At 44.8% G+C, this 22,834-nt stretch overlaps 1 protein-coding gene across 2 annotated transcripts in view; it reads left to right on the top strand.

Annotated features, from left to right (window-relative positions):
• The window catches only part of LOC146823002 (enoyl-CoA delta isomerase 2-like), a 995,794-nt gene that overhangs the window by 402,091 nt on the left and 570,869 nt on the right, over nucleotides 1-22,834 (top strand). For both annotated transcript variants that reach the window (XM_085607191.1, XM_085607190.1), the window contains one exon: nucleotides 14,113-14,182. In XM_085607191.1, coding sequence (XP_085463317.1) covers nucleotides 14,113-14,182 — 70 coding nt within the window. The remainder of the gene's footprint in view (nucleotides 1-14,112; nucleotides 14,183-22,834) is intronic.

Genomic DNA, 22,834 nt, shown 5'->3' with positions numbered 1-22,834 from the left:
CCGCTATGCGTGCGCTGTAGCCACAGTTTCCTGCAGAGCCGCCTGCACTGGATGCTCTGCAGCTCTTATACACTACCACATCACAAGCTAAACTGGTCACAAGACTATATCAGGCATTGCAGAGGGAAGAGGTCGCAATAAGCATGGCTGCACTAACCAAGTGGAACGCGATTTTACCAGACCCTATTTCAGATGGTGAGTGGTTTGGATGTTGCCGCCTGACGGGGCAGTTGACAGCTAACGGTAACCTATGACTGGTGCACTTTAAATATTTACATCAATTATATTATACACCAACGCAACTATATAAATACAGTTTGCGAGAGGCTGACAATTGCAGGAGGGAGACATATTCTACACTTGATGGTGGGGATGCCCATAGCTTGCACTCCCCAACTATGCCTGCTTGGCCTGGTTACCACTATTAAGGCTTCTCACAGGAGGTTTGTGGCTATAGCATTATTAATGGCCAAACATAGAGTTTCTCTGTGTTGGGGAGGCAGACCTGCGCCTACCACTAAACTATGGTTGCAAGACCTAACGTACTGTCGAGATCAGTTCACATGTTATGCAGAGGAATTGTCCTAGTCATCGTAACCACGTGATATCTAGGGCCCCCTTACTGCTTATCTGCTGACTGTAACTACTGTCTGAGATACTGTATATTAACTGATATGGCTAGTCCTGTACTGTCATGCAGTACATTTTTCTTTTTCTTAATTACTGTCTTGATTGTAACTGCCTGTAAAGCCGAGCTATGTATTATTTAGTAACACCAACTCAATTGTACATTGTATTTATGCCATGCCAATGCTATGAATTGTATACGTTTACTTTGTTTTTATTACTCTGAAAATGTACAAATAAAATAAAAAATAAAAATAAAGTACACTAGACCTATGCGAAATGAACCCTAAATGGACCAGGGAGAGAATTTGGTCCAACAGTAGTGACACCCTGTTAGCAAGCATCTTAGCAAATATTTTATTGTCAAAATAGGTCAAGGAGGAATGTCGGTATGAGGGGCAGGTAGTGGGGTCCACACAGGGTCTCAGCAAAAGAGAGATTGCTGCCTCTCGCATTGAAGGAGGAAGGGCACCATTAGTGAGGGAATCGGCATGGACATCAAGCAGATGGGGTATCAAAGTTTGTTTGAAGGTCTTGTAAAAAGGTTCCTGAATGGCCATGAGCTTTTGATCGATCAAGGGCGTATTTGGCCAGGCCGACCTCAAATGCGGTGAAGGGTTCACTAAGAAATTCTGCCTGACCTGTGGTTAGCCAGACCATTGTCACCTCCTCCAGGTAGGCAAGGTGATGAGTGAAATCAGTGGGGATTTAGTAGTACATAGTGGCTTTTAAAATGTTACTAATTCTGTCAATATGTCTGCTTTGTCGTTTGCAACAGTACTGCCAGGTCTCCGTAAGGATGTGATGTGTCCGGCCCCACAGGGGAGCGTACCAGGCATGTAAGGATCCTACAGGGGTGTTCCCCCTCACCATATCTACGCGCCATTTGGTATTTGCCTAATAGTGTGGCTTCTCTGTCGGCATGGTCATTGAACTCTAGTAGGAGAGATTCCCATTTAGAGGAAGTATCACATGTCGAGGAAGTTATCTAGTTGGGCCAGCTCAGTTTCGAGTTGGGCGAAACTGCCTTGTATCACGCAAATCACCCCTGCTTGTTGAGAAATGCAGATGCCGCAAATATACGCCTTAAAGGCGTCCCATATTACTGCATAATGCATTACCGAACCCATGTGAAGAGTGAAGTATTTGATGATCGCATCGTTCAACTCGGTTTCAAAGAGCTCATCTAGGTAGTGCTGTGGCTGGGAGTGTACGTCTACATTCCCAACCAGTGGAGTAGCACGGGCACATGGTCTGATAAAGGGTGGGACAGTGTTTATACATTGCATATCCATTGACAAGTACGGGCGTCTACAAACCAAAATCAATTCATGTCCATGTTGGTTGTGTGGTGCAGAGTGGAATGTGTAACCCGGTTGTTTGGGGCATTGTACGCACCATGTGTCATGGAGGGTGAATGAAGTTAGAAGGCCCTTAAAGGCCAGTAACTCCTGGGGTTTAGAGCCCTGCCCAGTACCGTTTGAGTCGCAGCTGGGATATAGCCAAAGATTCAGTTCCCCACCAAGGATTCATTTGTCAGGTTCATGTTTGTCAAGCAATGTGAGGAGCTTGGAAGAAAATGCAGGGTCGTCAGTGTTAGGTGTGTAGACGTTAAGGAACAAGGTTTTCTTGCCCAGCAGTGACCCTGTCACTGATACGTATCGCACATGTTCATCTGTAATGGAGGTGATGTGTGAAGGGGAGGCTGTGATGTATCAATATACATAATCTGTGGGAGTATGTGCTGTATCTGGCGAAGAATCTGTGAGGGCCCCAGGGGGAGGCAAAATGAGGGAAGGGTTGTGGAGGTAAATGAGTTTCCTGTAAGAATGCTATCTTAATGTGGTGCATATGGAGGTAGGCTAGTGCTAGCTTGCATTTCCGGGAGTTGTTGAGGTGCGTAAATTCCAGGATAGCAACCTTGCTTCAACACTTGCTTCAGGAGTTACTGTCATAAAGGTGCCAGGGTGAGAGTGTGCTGGATATACATTTGGAGTGTGGAGAAAGGAGTGTATAAAAAGGGGAAGGAGGGAAGAGGAAGGCTTAAAAGAGATAAAAAATAAAACCGGTCCCGAGCATCCCACCCCCACCCCCACCCACTCCAGCCAAAAACGACCTGGTGAATACCCAATACCACGTTATAGACAAACAACATCCCAACATCAAACCAATCGGAATCATCCGTAAGGGGCGGGAAATGCTTTGAGGGTCCAGTGCCCGGTCTGTGTATATTGTCACTAAAATAGAGCTATTTATTTGTGAAAAGGTGAAGAACCTTAGTCTTCACATAGCCCAGGTGTGAATTGTAATCGTATAAATGAGCAGAACATTGAAAAAAACATTATATAAAAAAAAAACAGTAACATGGTAATCTAATTGTAGGAAGCAGAGATTGAGCCATCGCTACTCCGAACGCAAATGTTTTGCACTTGCCGCCAGCTGTTGGTCAGGAGATGAGCGACCAGGTGTGTTTGATGGGGTCTTACTGTTGTTGTCTTTTTGCATTTTGCAGAAATCCAGGCCATCCACCTGGGTGTCAAAGAATTAGGGCTTGTCACCTACGGTTACACGCAGTCTCACTGGGTATAACATGGCATATTCAGGCCCAGTTTGCAGAGCTGTACTTTAGCATCAGTAAAGTTTTGCTGTGCCTCTTGGACCACGGCTGTGTGATCGGGGTAGAAGGATAGTGTCAAGAATTCCTGTCATGCGAGGGGAGGAAAACGGTAACCAGCGAAAACGGACTACATCTCCCAGGATGCTTAGCGGTTGAGAGGTTATGTAAACAGGAGAGCTGTTACATAACTCAAGGAAAACACGCCCTTATGTAAAACAGGAGAGCTGTTACATAACTCAAGGAAAACACGCCCTTATGTAAACAGGAGAGCAGTTACATAACTCAAGGAAAACAACGCCCTATAAAGGGAGGAACCGGGAGGTACACCGCTGTCGGATATTGTGTTTACACCGACGTACCTGCTTAGTGAAGAGCAGTGTTCAGGAGTGGTGCTCCAGTAAGGCAAGAACGGAGGTAGGTCGAGTCATTACTCCCTGGGCCGTGTCTTGCCCCATCGTCACCTGTGAAGGACCCGGAAGCTCTACCGGATAACCATTGAGCTTCGCTTTTTGACTCGGCTGAGTCAAAGCGCAGTGGCGCTTTTGCTGGTTGGAGTCGTAACTCCCAGCCCGACCAGAGATACAGGGACTGCCAGCTGTAACGCACACCAGGAGGTGTTTGCCGCGTTACAGACTCGGAAGTCCACAGGATCGATCGAGCGGCTGCTCTCGGTTCAGTCTTCTTTGCTTGTGATTGGGGTATCGGTGACGCATCACCAGGAGGTGACTCCGCGTCCCGGTGCAGTCTGAGGAAGAGGTTGAGCGGCTGCTCCCTTCAGGTAGAGACCCTGGCTGGGTGTTTCCCTGACTCCTCGATTCTCCCCAACACTCTTCGTGCCCCTCACAGCCTACCGATTGGCATTGTCGGCCATTTCATTTCTGCCCTCTGTTGGCATACGCCGGGATCGGCGTATATGCAGAGGACGGTTAGGACCATCCTTGCTGTGGGCTGGTAACGTACTTAGCCTGGAGGATTCCAGTGACTATAACCTTTGTTTATTCCTTGTATTATTTTGCCTTCATTAAAATAACTAAACCTTCACAAGTGGTTGCGTTCTCATTATCGTGTTTGTTAAACGATCCTGAGACGTTACAGATAGTGTGGAGCCTTGATATTGCAGCGGGATAGTCTCACAGGCCAGTCAAAGGGCGGTGTCACGGTCCCTGGAGTTTAACAGATGTGTAATTATGGGCCTTGGAGGGGCTCCCGGGGGAGGGCAGGGGCCCAAAGATCTATATGGCCTTTCCACGTGGATTACTTCAGAGAAGTGTTGGGTCCCAAACAAATCAGCGAGTAATGTCTTTACAAAGAGTTCGGGGCATCCAAGGTTGGTGTATTCTGCTAGGCCCAGAATCCGTATGTTCCTCCTGGATCTGGCTTATAAATCTCTGTTCTTGATTGCCACAGCCTTAAGCAATCATTCCATCTTGTCCAGACAGCGAGCTGTGTCTTTTGCTTGGACATCATGTGTGGATATATATATCCCTCGGCAGTGTCCAGCTGGGTGCCATGCCTGTCCAGATGCTCTTCCATTTTGTCAAACCGTGTGGTGAGTGAGTCGAATCATGTGTCAATGGTGCGGAACCCAGCCGCAGTTATGCCATAATGGCTGCAGTGCCATCAAGCATGGGGGTTGCACTTCAGAGTCTGCCTCACCATCCGTGTCTAGGTTCTGTCCTGGGCGGTCCGGTACGCCGGGCCTTTCGAAGGTTAGCTTGTGCTGTTTGGGATTGCCACTCCCCATTGTGTCTGGAAGGGGATGACAGTAATAATCAATGGGGATACCGACTATCGTGCAGAACCTAGGGACAATCACGTGAAGCAAACAGTGGTTCTGCCACAAATTTACTTAACAAAGAAATGTAACTTCAAAGTTATCTATCCCTTTACTCGCTTGGGATATCACGTAAGCTTCTCCAAAAATTGTCTCAACACACGATGATAGTAAAAAAGCACAAATTAATTGTGGCATACATTAATTTATTTTAGTCACATAAGGTGGCTAATCATGAAAAGGCAAGTGCTACACATAACATTTGTCTTGGAGGATTTGAGACACAGTGCAATAACCTGTATAACGTACATACATCACGACCCATATTGAATATAAAAATCAAATGACAAAAAACATTCAATTTTAAATGTGGTGAGGGCACAGTTAATGTTGCCGATCAGGGGGAGATGCCACGCAGGTTGTGGGCCCCAGTTCCTAGCAGAGGGGAGCTGGTAGTATTTAAGTGGAAGAGTCGATATGCGATAGGGGGGAGCCCGGTGGAGACTCCACATGTCCTGCAGTAGAGCGCTTCGAGGCCCTTATCAGTGCAGGGCTCCTTGGAGGTACAAGGCCAGACGTTGATTACCCCCAATTGAGGGCCTCAGACATAGAAAGAGCTGCACAGCAGCAAGGCTCGACTTGGCCTTGTCACCCAATGCAACGTCATGGGGTGGTTGGGGCCTCATTGGGTATTTTGCAAAGCCCAGGCTGGGAGGTAGATCAGACCGCTCCCCACTCCCTCTGCATCATCGCAGTATCGTGCCAGTCCCCCAAGGGGGCGGAGGGAATGTCCCAGCCCTGTACAAGTGGGTTGAGACATCTGAAAGCATGGTATGGGCAGCGTTCGCAATGAAGGGGGGCAGGTCCAGCCCGCAAGCGGGTCTGTGGACTGGGGCTAGTAGCCCCTTAAGGTCAGGGTGGTGATGTTGGGCCACCAGGCCTTCAGTTGGTTCCTCCGGGGTGAGCAGACTGTATTGTATTGGATTGTAATTGCATTTGTATACCGTTTACTACCCCTGACGAGGCGTCAAAGCGCTTTTTTTGGTCAAGTAGCACGCAACTCCGGGACTCATAGAGAATTAGTGTAGAATTAGGGGGAACAACCTTAACAACGCAACTTTTACAACGCACTACCATTACAACGAAACTGTTACAACGCAAGTGGATTTACAACGCATGCCATTACAACGCAAGTCTTTACATCGACTTGCGCTAGATGGCGTGCTAACATTACAAATAGTGTAGTTTACTATCCCAACACCTTCCCTACTGTTAAGTGGACTGGAGTTGGAATAGTAAATTACACTTTTCTAATGTTAGCACGCCATCTAGCGCAAGTCGATGTAAAGACTTGCGTTGTAATGGCATGCGTTGTAAATCCACTTGCGTTGTAACAGTTTTGTTGTAACAGCATGCGTTGTAACAGCACGCATTGTAACGTCATACATCCTAGAATTAGTATAGTGAAAAATGCAAGTACAGTGGTGGATAGGTTAGTCAGTTATTTGAATTCGGAAGGATAGCAGAAGGATAGAAGAGGAAAAAAATGTTTGTATTTATCTAGCGTTTGTTACCCCTGAAGCGGTGTTGAAGTACGCTACTCCAGAAACCCATAAAGGATTAGTGGTGAATTAGTATGGTGAAATATGAAAGTAATTTGAGTGGTGGATATTAGTCTGTTATTTGGAGTGAGAAGGACAGTGGAGTAATAGAAGTGGAAGAAAGGTTTGCATTCATATAGCACCTGTTACCCTTGACGGGTGTTGAAGCGCTTTTCTGGCGAGTAGCATGCTACTACGGAACCCATAAAGGATTAGTGTTGAAAACTAGTATAGTGAAATATGAAGTTATTTGAGTGGTGGATATGTTATTCAATTATTTGGAACGAGAAGGGTAGGTGGCGGGATAGAAGAGGGAAAGAGGTTTGTATTTATATAGCGCTTGCTACCCCTGATGAAGTGCTTTTTTGGAGAGTAGTATGCTACTCTGGAACCCATATGGATTAGTGTTGAATTAGTATAGTGAAACATGAAAATAATTTGAGTGATGGATATGTTAGCCAGGTATTTGGATGGAGAAGGGTTGGGGAGGGGTGAGAAAGGGAGTAGCACGCACTACTCTGGAACCCATAAAGGATTAGTGGTGAGTTACTCTAGTGGAATATGGAATTTGAGAAGCGAACATGTTAGTCTGTTATTTTGATTGAAAAAGATGGTGGAGGGATAGAAGAGTGAAGGATTTTTGTTTTAGGTCATAGCAGTGGGAGGAGGCTTTTGGATGAGTAAAAAGGGCTTTTGGAGGGGAAGAGTCAGAGGGAAGAGTTTAGAGAGGTTTGTTTTGGGGGATCAGAATAGTAAAAAAGAGGTGCAGATGATGCAAGGAGGGGTAGAGTAGGAAAGAGTCTAGAAAGGGTTGTTTAGGGCATCATAGTAGTGGTACGGGGTTTCGGATAAATGAGAGAGTGGATGTAGAGGATATAGTGCTTTGGAAAGAGTAGTAGAAAGTAGTTTGAGATGAGTCAGAAAGTTGGGCTAGAACATGGGTACTCACAAACTTTCTCTCGGGGGCACCGGTGGGGGCGGGGTCAGAGGGGGAGGGGCTGGGCTAAAGCAAAAAAAAATGACCATGAGGTTGAACACAGGTCCCTGCAGCAGACACCTTCGTCCACTGAGCCACCAGACCCAGCATACACACATCTCTCTCTCTCCCTCTCCCCATCCCTCCCTCTCCCCCCTCCCTCTCCCTCCCTCTCTTTCTCTCTCTCTCTCCCCCCCTTCTCTCTCCCTGTCTCTCTCCCCCTGTCTCTCTCCCCCTGTCTCCCTCCCTGTCTCGCTCCCTCCGTCACCCTCCCTCTGTCTCCCTCCTCCCTCTGTCTCCCTCCTCCCTCTGTCTCCCTCCTCCCTCTGTCTCCCTCCTCCCTCTGTCTCCCTCCTCCCTCTGTCTCCCTCCTCCCTCTCTGTCCCCCCCCTCTGTCGCCCCCCCTCTGTCGCCCCCCCTCTGTCGCCCCCCCTCTGTCGCCCCCCCTCTGTCGCCCCCCCTCTGTCGCCCCCCCTCTGTCGCCCCCCCTCTGTCGCCCCCCCTCTGTCGCCCCCCCTCTGTCGCCCCCCCCTGTCGCCCCCCCCTGTCGCCCCCCCCTGTCGCCCCCCTCTGTCGCCCCCCTCTGTCGCCCCCCTCTGTCGCCCCCCTCTGTCGCCCCCCCTCTGTCGCCCCCCCTCTGTCACCCCCCCTCTGTCACCCCCCCTCTGTCGCCCCCCCTCTGTCGCCCCCCCTCTGTCGCCCCCCTCTGTCGCCCCCCCTCTCTCTCTCTTTCTCTCTTTCTCTCTCTCTCTTTCTCTCTCTCTCTTTCTCTCTCTTTCTCTCTCTTTCTCTCTCTTTCTCTCTCTCTCTTTCTCTCTCTCTCTTTCTCTCTTTCTCTCTTTCTCTCTTTCTCTCTTTCTCTCTTTCTCTCTTTCTCTCTTTCTCTCTTTCTCTCTTTCTCTCTTTCTCTCTTTCTCTCTCTCTCTCTCTCTCTCTTTCTCTCTTTCTCTCTCTCTCTCTTTCTCTCTCTTTCTCTTTCTCTCTCTCACTCTCTTTCTCTTTCTCTCTCTTTCTCTCTCTCCCTCCCTCCCTCCGTCATCTCACCCTGTGTGTCAGCCCTCAGCCAGGGCTTCCCAGCGCACGCACACAGCCGCACTGAGACAACTTGCCAGCACACACACACAGCCGCACCCGAGTACTTCACAGGTCTTTAAAAGACCATTTACATGTTAATAAAGCTTGGTTGTATTTCACCTCTTAGGCCCCTGCATCTCCACTTTGACAATCACTGGAATCCCCGGCCCCCACAGAGGAGAGTCTCAGAGTCCGGGCTGCTTCACCCGGCAGTGTTTGCTAACACTATTTCTTTTTAAAACACAGGTAGGATGTCTGCAAGGTCCACGGACCGCCAAGGAAGGCTTGCCGGGCCGCTGGTGGCCCACGGGCCGTACTAGAGTAACCGTGGGCTAGAAGATATATTGAGAGAAGTATAGGCTGAGAGAAAGGGTAGTGCATTGGAAATGCCAAATTAGAAGAAAGTGATAAATATTTAGATCGATCAGTACATTGAAAGTATATAGATGCATAAAGGAGGTATGTATATGTGGATTAAATATATTGATAGAGGTACAGGATAAGAAATAGGTAGTGCAATGGATATGCTTTTTCAGGAGAAAAGTAACAGACACACAGATCCAAGTGCATGGAGGTACATAGATGCACAGTGGAAGCAAGTATATGTAGACCAAAGATGATTCTTTTTTTTTTATCAACATTATTATTCGACATAATTATACAAAGCAATACACAAAGATAGATACATATTTATAGTAAAAATAAATGATTATATACAGAGGGATATGCTGTAAATTTCTGTTTGCATATGGTGCTTATGTGGGGAAGATCCAATTCTTGAGTAGTTTTCTGAAGATAAGGTGGTTGTCGGTGGATCTTATATTGGGGGGTAAATATAGTTTGGCTGCTTGAACAGAGAAGGATGTGCCACCCATGCTTTTTTCTTGTATCTTGGGATTTTGAGGTAAGATGCCCCTTTAGAGCGGAGGTTCCTTTGTTGAATGTGTTTGGTGATTTTATTCCTGATGAAGAGCGGTTCCATTCCATATATTGCTTTGTGGGTGATACAAAGTAGCTTGAACATGGATCTTCTGGCAACCGGTAACCGATTCAGGGCTTTCAAGGCAGGTGAGATGTGGTCTCGCGGTTTGATATGCAAGAGTAGTCTGGCAGCTGAGTTCTCAATCCGTAGTTGTCTTTTCATGGTTGTTAAAGGTGATCCGTGATAGAGGCTATTGGCGTAATCGAGTTTGGACAGAACAAGGGAGATGGTAGCTTGGACTTTGTGTGGAAATCCCAAATGAGGGAAAATGCGACGCAGCGTTTTTATAGTGACAAAGCTTGATCTTGCTAGTTTGTCCACTTGGGCATTCATCAACAGCTTGAAGTCCATGGTCATTCTGTGGTTTCTTACTTCCTTTAGTTCCTATAGTTATAGCATGTGAGGTGAAATTAATTGATCAATTCCGGTAATGACTTCATGTAGATGTTAAAAAGCATGGGCGAGAGGATAGAGCCTTGAGGGACCCCTGCTTTTGTGGAGTAGGGTTTGAACGAGGAAATTGGGGTATGGATGACATTAGTCCTGTTTCGAAGGTAGGACGCAATCCACTCTAGAGCAGTTCCCTCAATGCAGGTTCATGGAGGCTTTGTTTCAGAGTGTCATGGTCAACCGTGTTAAAGGCAGACGAGAGGTCCAAGAGGAGTAGCGAGGCAAACCTTGTTGCGGTCTACTGTAATCTTCAGGTCATCCTACATGGCAAGGAGGGCAGATTCAGTGCCTCTTCCCAGGCGGAATCCTGTTTGGAAGTCTGAAAGTATGTCATTCTCTTCAATGAATTGTGACATCTGGGCGAACGCTGCTCTTTCTATCAGTTTGCCCAGGAAAGGTCCATTTGTGATGGGTCTGTAGTTGTCAGGGTTCAACGGGTCCAAGTTTGTTTTCTTCAGTAAAAGGCATATGTGTGACTTTTTGAGTTGCTCTGGAAATATTCCGGTAGTTAAGGAATCGTTGATGATTCTTCTTACAGGAGTGGTAGCAGAGGTTGGTAAAAGAATTGTCTTGAAAGTTTGTGGTGGACAGGGGTTAGAAGGGCTGCCGGCAGGCCTGCTTGCTTTGACTAGGTCCATAAATTCATTGTGTGAGATGTTGAAGGAACGGAGAGGCTGGGTTAGAGTATTCTTGGATTGTTGTTTTGTACAAGAGTTAGTGCCGGTGCTTTGTTTCTGTGTTAAGCGCAAGTCCAATGTGTCTGCTTTGTCCGTGTAATGATTTGCCAGTTTGTCTGTGAAAACTTAAATAACAGGATGAGTTCCTTTTAGGCAATTTGGTTTGCGAAATTCATTGAGTAGTTTATAGAATTCTTCATTTGCACATTTAGAATTTTGAATTCTGTCTGAACAGTACCTTTTCTTAGCTTTTTTGATAGCTGACTTGTATAATCTTAACTTTCTGTAGGTGAAGTTTGTCTTGTTTGACGTTTGTTTTGAGCCAGATACGTTGCAGCTTTCTAATTAGTTTTTTTATGTCTTTTATTTCTATGTTTCTCCAAGGCACTTTTTTTCTTTTGTTCTGTTGTGTGGTATCAGGATGTCAAAAAGCTTCCTGTAGCCACTCATATAGATTTTGAAAAGAAGTTATTGTGTTTCCAGATTTGTACTGGATGTTAGTTGTGTTTCTAAGTGTTCCAAATTGAGTGTGTTCCACAACCGAAAGGTGGATGGATGTAATGTAGTTTTAGGTGAGTCGCTTTGTGTTGTTTTATGTTGGAAAGCAAGCAAGTGGTGGTCTGACCATGTGACTGGAGTTATAGTTTGAAAGGTAACTAGTTCAGTATTAGCAAAAATGACATCTGGGATACATATGTCCAGCGATGTATGTGGGTTTGTGGACAATCTGATGCAGGTTCAGTGCGTCTAGTACAGTGATTATTGTTTTTGGATGGGTCATATTGGGTTTGTCAAACCAAATGTTGAGGTCACCTGGAACGCATAGGTTGGAGTGTAATGTTATCAGGTTTGAAACTGTATCTAGAAGTGCATCTGGGAATGTCGCCTTGCTAGGAGGAGGACTGTAAAGGAGCAGGAAGTTAAAGGAGGAAGACGGTGTAGGATTGCATTTGTTAGAAGAGCCTCAAAATTCTTTATGGAGATGTCGTCAACTTTAATGATATGTAATGTTTGCCTGAACACAACAGCTAGACCACCTCCTGTTTTGACTATAAGATTTTGGGTGATCGTTTTATAGCCTAGAGGAACGGCTTCATGCAGGACTGGAGCCATTTCATCTCCCAACCATGATTCAGTTATGAATAGTATGTCTCGTTTTGCATCTGTGAGAAGGTCGTAGATGTGATGTTTGTTTTTAGAGAGGGATCGAGCGTTTATTAGTAGACAGATGGGCACTCGGAAGACGTTGGGGGGGCTCGGAGTTTCAGTGAAAGGTAGGCGCTGGGTGGGGAGTGGCTGCAGACTAGGCCAAGCCTCCACCAGAATCCACGCCGGCTCGCGTATGTCAAAGTGCAGCAACAACAGCTATCGTCACTCACCCAGTTGTTATGGCACGGGTCCCCCCGATCAGCCCCAGTAAAGCAGCAGTCTATGGGCCGCAGTGGTGTTGGTTGGCTGTACGTGGAGTGGGAGGGAGGCCAAGCAGGGCACCGCAGCCCTTGCCTCAGGCTCACCCGTTACTCCTGTCATCACGGGGCATCAAAGGCATGCTGGGCTGCCTCCCACTCCAGCGAGGTCCTGCGTCAGCTCAATGGTCTGGAGCCGGGAACGGATCACCCCCTGTGCATTCTCCGTCGGTGCAGGTGGCAGGAGTGCGGCATCTACAAGGATGGTGGCAACGGGACTGCAGTAATCTTTAGGAGATTCGGGCGCTGGAGCTTTAATGCTGTGTGGCCATCTTGGTCGCCGGCTTGGCCACGCCCCGTCACAGCATATATTTAAAACTTAGTGCAATATTAATACTAGGGATAGGCGGAATTTGCGAAATTGACTTTCGCAAATTATCGCGAAATTGCGCAAAATCTCCGCGAGCACGCGGAACTTTCGCAAAGATGCGAAGATTGCTTTTCCCGCCCGTTCGCGATGTGTTTTTGTGTGCTCGCAGGGAAATATATCTCCAACTTGCCCATGCGGTCGCTAATCGGCATGGCCATCTTGCTCGCGATGTTTATTTCCTGTTTCGGGTCGAATGACGTGTTCGCGATCGCAAACTCACGTGGGATAGCGCGACCGGCTACCCACATTCCAACATCTTGTGGCGCACGCGAACGGGTAGAAAAACTCGGCGGCGAAAGCAGGGACCCGGTAAGTCACATCCGCACGCGCGAGAATGCATTTTTGAAGCGCGAACAAGAAAAATACTTCCGTTTCGCGCCAGATTGCGAAAGTTTTGACATTTTCGCGCTCTCTGCGGAACGCGAATATGTCAAAATATCGCAGATTCTGCGAGCGGAATGAAATTTACCGCCCAGGCCTAATTAATACACTCGAAATCACAATTAACACAATCGAAATAGACAAATGTGCCATAATGAATTAATATTATATATGGTCCAATAATGTAACATCAATCTTGGAATAACATCAGAGATTTAAACGAAAAATGAGATACATCATAGGATATTAATAATAACCGCACAACTAAGGGAGAACAATTTAGAAACTGAGGGTGTAATTGACAAACTGTTTTACACATGTAAATGTAATTCATATGGGCAAATGTTGGAGTCACTGCTCTCCAATTCCAGATCATGAGTCACAGAATCAAGGCCTGTAGCTACTTTCATGTGGATTTTAGATGTACAGAAGCAAAGAATATGTTACAATTATGGATGTATTAGGCCTATTTAATAAGAGGTGGGGAAAAATACATTCCTGGGATGTTTCATGGGAGAGAACAAAGCAAATGTGGTAAACATCCACAAAGCTGCCACTTTGTGCCTTTTCACTAATATTTGCAATGACCTTGCTACAATGAGGTGTAGTAAGTGTTTAAAAGTGTGCTATCTGAATTTAAAAACAGACGTGAAACATTGTGTAAATTCATATTCTCTTGCAAATTGCAGACAATCCATAGAACTAGATTTAAGAGAAAATTACCTATACTTGGCAATCTATTAAAATCTTAAACTTCCATAGGCTACACCAGGGAATTTTGAGAATGGTGAAAATGTAATAAAATCTAATCAATGCATAGGTGTAGGTCTACACTTTGGGTCTACACATTGGGCAGTTACGCCTTTTCCCTGGAAACAGGATTTACCATGTAATGCCTTTGTTACTGGGTAAGTATAAGAAGCACTCAAAAATTAAACATGAAAGTAAATATAGAAAAATAACAATTACGGTTGGTGAGCGATTTCACAATTACTGTACATTCTAAGGTTTTATTCAAACAAAAGTAATAAAATGGAACACTGACAACTAGAAGCGCAAACATTTTGGAGTTTCGGCTTTTGCTATGGCTGATGAGGCTTTTTTTATTTTGTAACAGGTGGTAAGAGAAGTAATACAGGCACTTGAGGAAGCTGGAAGAGATGACTCGGCTATAACAGTTCTGACAGGTGACATGTTTATTTACATTATAAAATAATTGAGTCATTTTGGTGTACTATTAATAGATACTGGTCTAACATCATATGGTCAAGTGCTAAAACATAAAGTGGCAGTTGAATCACACAACAAATATATTCAATGGTGTGTTACATGGAAAATTTATGATAAAATATTTGAAAATGTAATACTGTCTGCATTTAGAAAAATAGCATTTGTGCACAATTCTCATGAAGTAAATAGTGCACAGATACCACTTTATGGTGTATGTTAGACTCAAAAAGGCTCTTTAAGAGCTATGAGTGAATGATACATTGGACACAAACTGTAATTGCGTCCATTTTTCCATTAGTGCCCATTAAGAGTTGGGATCAATTTGTGCTAACTCCATTATTTATGTGAATTCTGTAGCATCAACTTAGGAGAACCCTAATTGACAGGTGGTGTTCTCTGCCGGAGGTGTCTTTTTCTGGGAAACTTGTTGTGATGGTTCTGAAAGAGTAGATCAAGATTACAAGCAACACCTACACATCATTAGTTTCCAATCAGTCACACTGTGTCCAACATGTTAGCTCTTTCAGTTACTAAACATCACCTAAATCTCTTCCTTCTTATTCCTGGATTCCACTCATGACCAACAATCATAAACACAGAGGTTTTTCCTGATTCAGTATTAAATTTGCACTTAGAAACTGAACTTGTTTTTGGCTACTTGGTCCATGACCATCACCTTCATTTAGACTAGTCCTTTGTTTGGCCAGTTTTTCAATATGCCGGATATTGATTTTTTATTGGTCATTATATCTAGGGCTGAGGCAATTTTAAACACACCCTATCAGTTCTGTTATCTTGATGGGTGTGCACTGAGAAAGTCACTATTCAGTTGGTAGTTAACACAGTGCATGTGCTAGATGGTGAGGGGTTCTATCCTGTTTAGGTCAAAATAGAAACAACTTGTTTTGCAGGGTTTGAGGTCTTGAATGAGGCTATGTGAATCCTAGAGTGGCTCCAGTGGTCCACAAACCCTGCCCTAGGGTCTGTGATCTTTGGAAAGGGTTCCTGTAGCCATATTGGGCCCCCTCTATGGTCTGCTAATATTAGGTCAGAGCTGGTGATCTCACACTTTTGGACAACCTGCAGAGTTTGTGGTCCATATACTCCACCCACAGACTAGCAAGAGATCCAACAAGGTCTGACAAACCTGTGTGGTTTGGTGAACTCAAAAAATGGGCACTGGGACTGGCTTAACTAGCACACCAAAAGCAATGCTTATGCCATCACAATATTTATACCAATAAGTAACGACTCCTAAAATCACAAAATAATTAAATAACCACACATACTCAACCCAATAAATAATACTGCATTCATAGTCATCTCTTTCATAGTGTTAAGAATAATATAATATGTAATCTCTTCCATAAGATTATTTGCAAGTTTTGTAATTGCATCTGTCACATCAAGGTGAGGTTATGAACATAGCATTTGGAGCGCGAGTTACCATTTGCATGCCTGGTGTGCATGTTATGGATTGCAGAACTAATAATAATATCAAATATCAGCATTTTTGGGTTTTAATTCCTAACCATACATGTCATTTAACTGTGTTAAGTGCTTAGCGCCTAAAACCAAAGCTAACCATAAATTCCATTTAACAGTGGTTTTCAGTGAAAACATACATATATATATATATATATATATATATATATATATATATATATATATATATATATATATATATATTACCTACTGGCGGTCGCCAGTAGGTAGTTATAGTTAGGACCCTGTTTCCATAGGAAAACCGCAACATTCTATTTTGAATAACTTTGGCGCCGGTCGACGAATCCTCGCAAAATTTTCAAAATAGGTGGGGCGCTGCGCTCCGCTCCTACCCTAAAAGTCTCGGGGTGATTCGTCAAGCGGGGGCTGAGATAAAAGGGGGGTCCCAAAACGCGTTTTTCCCATGCATTTTTCCATAGGACCTTTAGACACAGCTACAGCCCGAACGGCTGAACAGAATTCCTTGAAATTTGGCAGAGAGGTAGCCATAAGGTCAAGGAAGTGCCTTTTGCAGGTCTGGTGTAAATCTGTTCAGTATTTCCTGAGAAACTAGCATTTAAAAGCATATATATATGTGGGCGGAGCCTAACCACACATCTCGTCCTGAGATCTGATTGGCTGTCAGCACTTCATCCAAGAAGTGTTGGCAGCCATCTTGGGACCAATATACATGATAGCACCTCATTAAAAAGCATTGCAGTTAATAGAAGGTTTTAAGACTTTAGTTACATTATAAATCATTTGTTGATGGTACCATACTCATTTTAGGAATTGTGGTATGTTCTAAGGTGATTTCACCATGTGAAAAAGCCTTCTGCTGGGATATCATGATTGAGAGAAAAATATTTACTCATGCTTTTACCACAGAGGTTTGGAAGGTGATCTATAAGCTAAACTGAGAGCTTATTTTCTGTAAATTCACATTATCTTTCTCAGTCATGTGAGAATGAAGTCTGACATTCTCAGTAAAACATGTACATCCAACAAGGGCAGAGACTGTCAGTTGATTCCTTTGTGTTCTACTGCAGCTTCCCAGAGTGTTCCAAAGAACTACTAGAGCGCTAACAGCCCTACTTATGATAAACGTATGGCACACCTGAAGCCATCTTGCTTGGATTAAAGTGGTAACTCTTAAAACATTTAATTTAAAAAGGAACAAAATGAGGGGGTTCATTTTTCCATAAAAAGTATGATTAGTGCTGCAGAAAGAAAAATTAGGGCACATTTTGAGTGACTTCTCAAATCCTCTTCTATTTCATTAAAAAATTCTGACATGCAGACTGAAACATGCATTTTCAATACCAGCAGCAGTTTTCCCTGGTGAGCAGTAGCTTTACTACAGTGATCTAATGAGCAAAAAGAGTGCTAACATTCTGAATTTATGGCAAATGTGTGACACATCTGAATGCCTTCTTGATGGAATCAAAGTAAAAAACTGAAAGTATTTCCTACTGAGGAGACTGCAGTAAATGAGGAAATTAGGAAACTTCATAACAAAGAAGTCTCCCAAGATGGCCACCAGAGACAAAAGAGACCAAATGTAGCCCAAATATCACCCAGATGTAGCCCAAGTATAGCCCAATGACAGAATGTCCCAGAATGTTTTTAAAAACAACTAGAGCGCTTACTGTCTTCATTATGACAAAAGTATGGCACACCTGAAGCCATCTTGATTGGAATAAACTGGTAACACTTAAAACATTTAATTTAAAAAGGAACACAATGAGGGGGTTCATTTTGCCATAGAAATTATGATTAATGCTGAAGAAAGAAAATGAGGGCACATTTTGAGTGACTTCTCAAATCCTCTTCTATTTCATTAAAAAATTCTGACATGCAGACTGAAACATGCACATTTAATACCAGGAGCAGTCTTCCATGGTGAACAGTAGTTTTACTACAGTGATCTAATGAACAACTAGAGTGCTAACATTCAGAATGTATGGCAAATGTGTGACATATCTGAATACCTTCATGATGGAATCAAAGTAAAAAACTGAAAGCATTTCCTACTGAGGAGACTGCAGTACATGAGGAAATTAGGAAACTTCATAACAAATAAATCTCCCAAGATGGCCACCGGAGACAAAAGAGCCCAAATGTAGCCCAAAATCACCCAGATGTAGCCCAAATATAGCCCAATGACAGAAGTGTGCATAACACTTATTATTTTGTGTTTTTGCAGTGTTATATAGTGCAGACTTGTCAGGTATTGGAGTGCTTTACATGAGCATTGGTTACATCACACAAAAACAAATTAATTTTGGTTGTAGACATGGGGAAACTAAGTGATTTGACCAGAATCACAGAATGTCGAGCTGAAGCAGAAACATCAACCTGGTTCCCCAGTTGCAAAGTCTGCAGTTCTGGAAGTAACACCACATCCTCTCCCCTAAGTGCAACATTTAATCAAGTGGTCAACTGGATAAAAAAACATAAAGATAACAAATAATTTAAAAGTGCTTTGTCGCTATTTGAAAACTCAGAAAATATGTCCTTATTTTAGTCTTTTAGTGCACTAACCATAATTTTGATGCCAATAAGACCTTCTCATATATGTAATTTCTAAAGGAAATGCTCTAGGTATTACAGTTTTGATTACATCAAGATGATGTCAGGCGTTCCACACTTTTGTAATAAATATAGAATGTTAGCAATCCAGTTGTTCATTAGGATACTGTTGAGAGGCAGTGGCCAGGGGCACGGACTCTGAAAATTGAAGGCAGGTAGGAGGGTGCAAAGGCAACAATTTAACCACACTGAGCAGGCAGGAAGGGCCGTGGAAGCACAACAGACTATGGAGGGCAGTGGAAAGGGGGGCAGGGGCAACAAACCAACAATACAGGACTTGCAAGAGAGGCTGTTGGAGGGAAGATCTATTACGGGTCAAGGAAGCTAGGGGCGGTCCCCAGAGCCCCGGGAGCCACCACAGAACTGAGCAGGAGAGTGAGTCAGGGACAAAAGGGGCACCTTAATTTGAGCCGGGGTGCCTAGGAACGCTTGCTCCAAAAATGAAGAAAACAGACATATGAGACATGGAATTGGAGGCAGAATACAATGGCAGTTTAATGAGAAGATGCAACTTCAAAGAAACGCAGAATAGAGACATAAAGTACAAAATACAGAATCCAGATAATCATACAGCTGTCATGATATTCTCTGTATCTCAATTAATGTACTGACAGAGAGAGAGAGAAAACACATCTATAAATGCATCATGAGAAACAAGTTACACCAAGGAAAATGTTACCTAGGAACACTCACGTTTACTCTTAGAGCAAGCATTCCTGCAATTACAATACAAAATCTTTTAAATGCAAAAGTAAAGAGAACAATGGTTAAACATAACATGACATTTCATATAGGTAAAATAGAATAAGATACTTCAAGCAAAGCAGAGCAAGACATTTTAAGCAGAGGAAGACAAGAGCTCCCAGCTCTTGGGGAAAACCTGCACAGCCTGTTAACCTACATACAGACGGCGAGGTAGTCCCTCGATATCTGTGGGTGCTCCCTTTTTATATCATTTTGTGGGCTCCTTTGCACGCTACATCTACCTACGTATGCTACCCAAAAGCTTCGTCTGCAGATTTTACCAGACATTTCGTCATTTACCCACTTAATGCTGACAATGGACTGGGTGAAAAGGTCAGTCTCTCAGGCCAATCGCTTATCGTAAGTTCCATAGAGCAAGCAGAAAATAATGGGTATTGTACGGGAATTCAATATATTCATGTATAAAATCTTCTCAGTTCTCCTAACTTGACGCTCTGCGGTTGCCACTTCCTTAAAAGCGGGAAACCTGCCCAGGAAGCAAGTACCAGTCCAGGATGCAGCCTACTGTATATCGACAGCTTCAGGGGGATGTTGAACTTTGATACCGAGCACGGAGCACTCGGGTAGGGTGGGGGCTACTAGTTTGGAGCAGAAGGCCTCGCAGACCTGCCTTCAGACTGCTATACACTAAAATTGCAGAGCTATGGTCAATTTAACAAAGAGGCCTACATATTGAACAAAAGGGCCTACACAGGGGTTTTATGCTGGCTGAGTGGTAAGGATGTCTCAGGATAATTATATAGCAACACAGGACCCGCTGGTCAATTTAATACGGCCTACAAATGCGGCTGGCAGGGCAAGGACAAGGGTCTCATACTTCAGGTGTGGACAGAACGGGCCAGGGGCCCCCTGTGATACAAAATCTACCCTCCTTCAAGGCTGTGGCAATGTAATAGACCATTGTGGGCAGAAGGAAGAGGCAATGGTAGTACAACCATACATGCCAACAGACCCGATTCAGCCAGGAAACGTCCAATGTTTTTAAGCTCAAATGGGCTTTATTTGACTGTCTCCTGTCTACAATATCCTCTTTTTCAATGTAACTCAAAGGGGAAAATCAATACCCCAGTTTTTTTTCAAAATCTCCCTCTTACCAAGTTCAAAATGTTTGCAAGTATGGTACATTGGATCATGGAAGGAAATGGGATAGGGACATGGACTTGGATAACAGAGGACAGGAGGGACATGGAGAGGTGCACCAAACTGATCCTGCAGGGCGGGCATCAGGGTTTGCAGCAGCACAATACACCACACAGGGCATGCAGGACGGGAGTGCAGCACAACAATCCATAGAAAGCAAGAGGGAGGGGACAGGACCATGCACATGGACAACAGAGAACAGAGGGGCAAGAGGCAATGGTAGCTAGCTGACCATAATGGACAGACAGGAGAGAAAGCTGCAGCATAACAGAACATAAAGGGCAGGAGGGACGGATCAGGGGCATTACAATGGAACAGACAAGCCAGGAGGGAGGGAGTAGGGGTCTGCACATGTAAACAGAGGGCTGGGGGCAAGGGGGCAAGGGGGCAGGGCAGGAGCAGCAAGATAGCCATGGAGGTCAGGCAGGATGGGCACTAGAAGCAAGACACACCATGAAGAGCAACAGTGAGACTGTGATGGCATTCACACAGACCATGGAGGGAAGGTGGGAGGGGGTCAGGGGCAGCTAACTGACCACACAGGGAAGGTGGGAGGGGCCATGGCAGCACAGAAGACCATGCATGGCAAGTGGGAGGGTTAGTGGCAGCACAATGGCTATGATGGGCAAGAAGGAGGGTGCAGGGGCATGCACAAAGGACGATGGAGGATAGAAGGGAGGGTCAGGACCTGTGCACAGACAAGAAAGTTCAGGGGAAGGGACCTCACAACAGACCACACGGGGCAGGCAGGAGGAGCAGTTGCAGCACAACAGACAAGGGAGGGCAGAAGGGTGTGGCAGTGCAATGGACCATGTAGGACAGGAGGAAGAGGATAGGGGCATGGCATGTGGACAGGCAGGGTGGAGGTGGCAGGGACAGGTTACAGTCATCTGACAATGCTAGGCAGGTGGGAGGGGAGTGGCAGCTCAACAGAACACTCAGAGTAGATAGGAGTGGCAGGTCCATGGAACATGGTGGGCAAAAAGGATGGAGCAGGGGCATGCACAAAGACATCGGAGGGCAGGGGGAAGGAGAATAGGGGCAGCAAGCTAAGCACAGAGTTTAAGCAGGAGGTCAATGATGGGGCATAGAATTGGGCAATGGAGGGCAGGAGGAGTGGACTGGTACATCATACTAAATTGAGGGCAGTGGCAGCACATTAGACCATGCATGGCAGGAGGGAGGAGGCTAGTTCATGGATTCACACAACAGAGGATAAGGAGGAGGGGGATGGGGCAGCAAGCTAACTGTTCAGAGAAGGCGGGTATTAGGAACTTTATTGGTTTGAAAACATTGTGTCTGTGCGAACTACTTAAAATATGAACAAGTATGCAGCATAATCTCACTTTTATTCAGGAAGAAGAGGACGTTTGTGACTGTGACTCCGGGCTCACTTGGCAGAAACACCCCCTGACCCTCCACCCCCTATCGCAAAATGTAATGCCCGTGAAAAGGGTAAGTGAACACAGTGTTATATAGAACATAGTCCTGAGAGCACGATTGAAAATGAAAACTAGATATAGTGTATGGTATAAACTATGCACCAAAAAGTGTGATATAAGATGAACCGGGCGTGAAATATAATATGCAATACATTGTGCGCAATGACAGATTCATTGGAGAGCGCGAGATAGCACAGGCACTAGCGCGTGCTATGCAATATGCGCCTTGGAGTGTAATATGCACAGGGCAGTGTTGTGTAACCTAACTAGTCTCTAAAGTTGTAATATAAAATATGTGCTGGGGAGTGTAACGTTGCATATGCACTGTGACAAAGATATGTATCCCAGATTGTAATATGTATGACATAGCACTGTGCGTTATAACATAGGCATCGAGGAAGGCACGTTAGATGGGGCAATATAACCCGTGCGAAGACAAGTGTGGCATGACATATTCACGGGGTGGTGTTACAGTGCACATGGGCTAGAGAGTGTCATAGCATATGCACTAGCTAGTGGAATACAACACAGAGGTGTGTGGCACTCGGCAGGCAATGGTGGGTGTAACACAGCATTGGGCTCTGTCAGGAGCGCGCTGTGACTCTCAAGTGATGTTCATCCCCTTTCCAGAGAGTAAAATAAAAAGTATTACACATCCGGCAGTGGATGTGTGTTTTATTAACCGTGAGGGGGGTTTCTTACATAGTTTTGGTCGAATTTTTGTCGAATCCTCTTTGAATGGCTTGGTGTGCATGTGTATTAAATGTGCCCGTCAATAGCTACCCATGTTTGTATAAATAAACGACAAGGGTGTCTACCGGCATTAGGCACGGTAGGGCATCAGACATGTCAGAGCTTTACTAGTGGTGTAAATACATTCCACGTGGATTCATTGCATGCATAGTCGCCTTTTAATGAATATCACGCAAATCGTCATGGTGATAGGTACGTACGGTTTGTCCAGCATGTCCTAGGTGTGTCTATAAATATATATTTTTTTAAAATAATAAAAAACAGTGGCCGGCCCTGGGGATTGGGGTCAAAAAAATATAATTAGGAGACAGGCCCTGGGGGATGGGGTCATCAGGGCCTATAAATTAGAATAAGAAGGGGAACCACACAGCCCCCTTCTTAAAAAATTAAAATAAATAAAAGACTGGCGTTGTGCCGGAGGCCATACCCCCT

The sequence above is a fragment of the Triturus cristatus genome, chromosome 5_2 (assembly GCF_964204655.1).
Source record: "Triturus cristatus chromosome 5_2, aTriCri1.1, whole genome shotgun sequence".
Taxonomy (NCBI): domain Eukaryota; kingdom Metazoa; phylum Chordata; class Amphibia; order Caudata; family Salamandridae; genus Triturus; species Triturus cristatus.
Note: the sequence above shows the minus strand (reverse complement) of the source record. Positions and strands in the feature narration are given on the sequence as shown.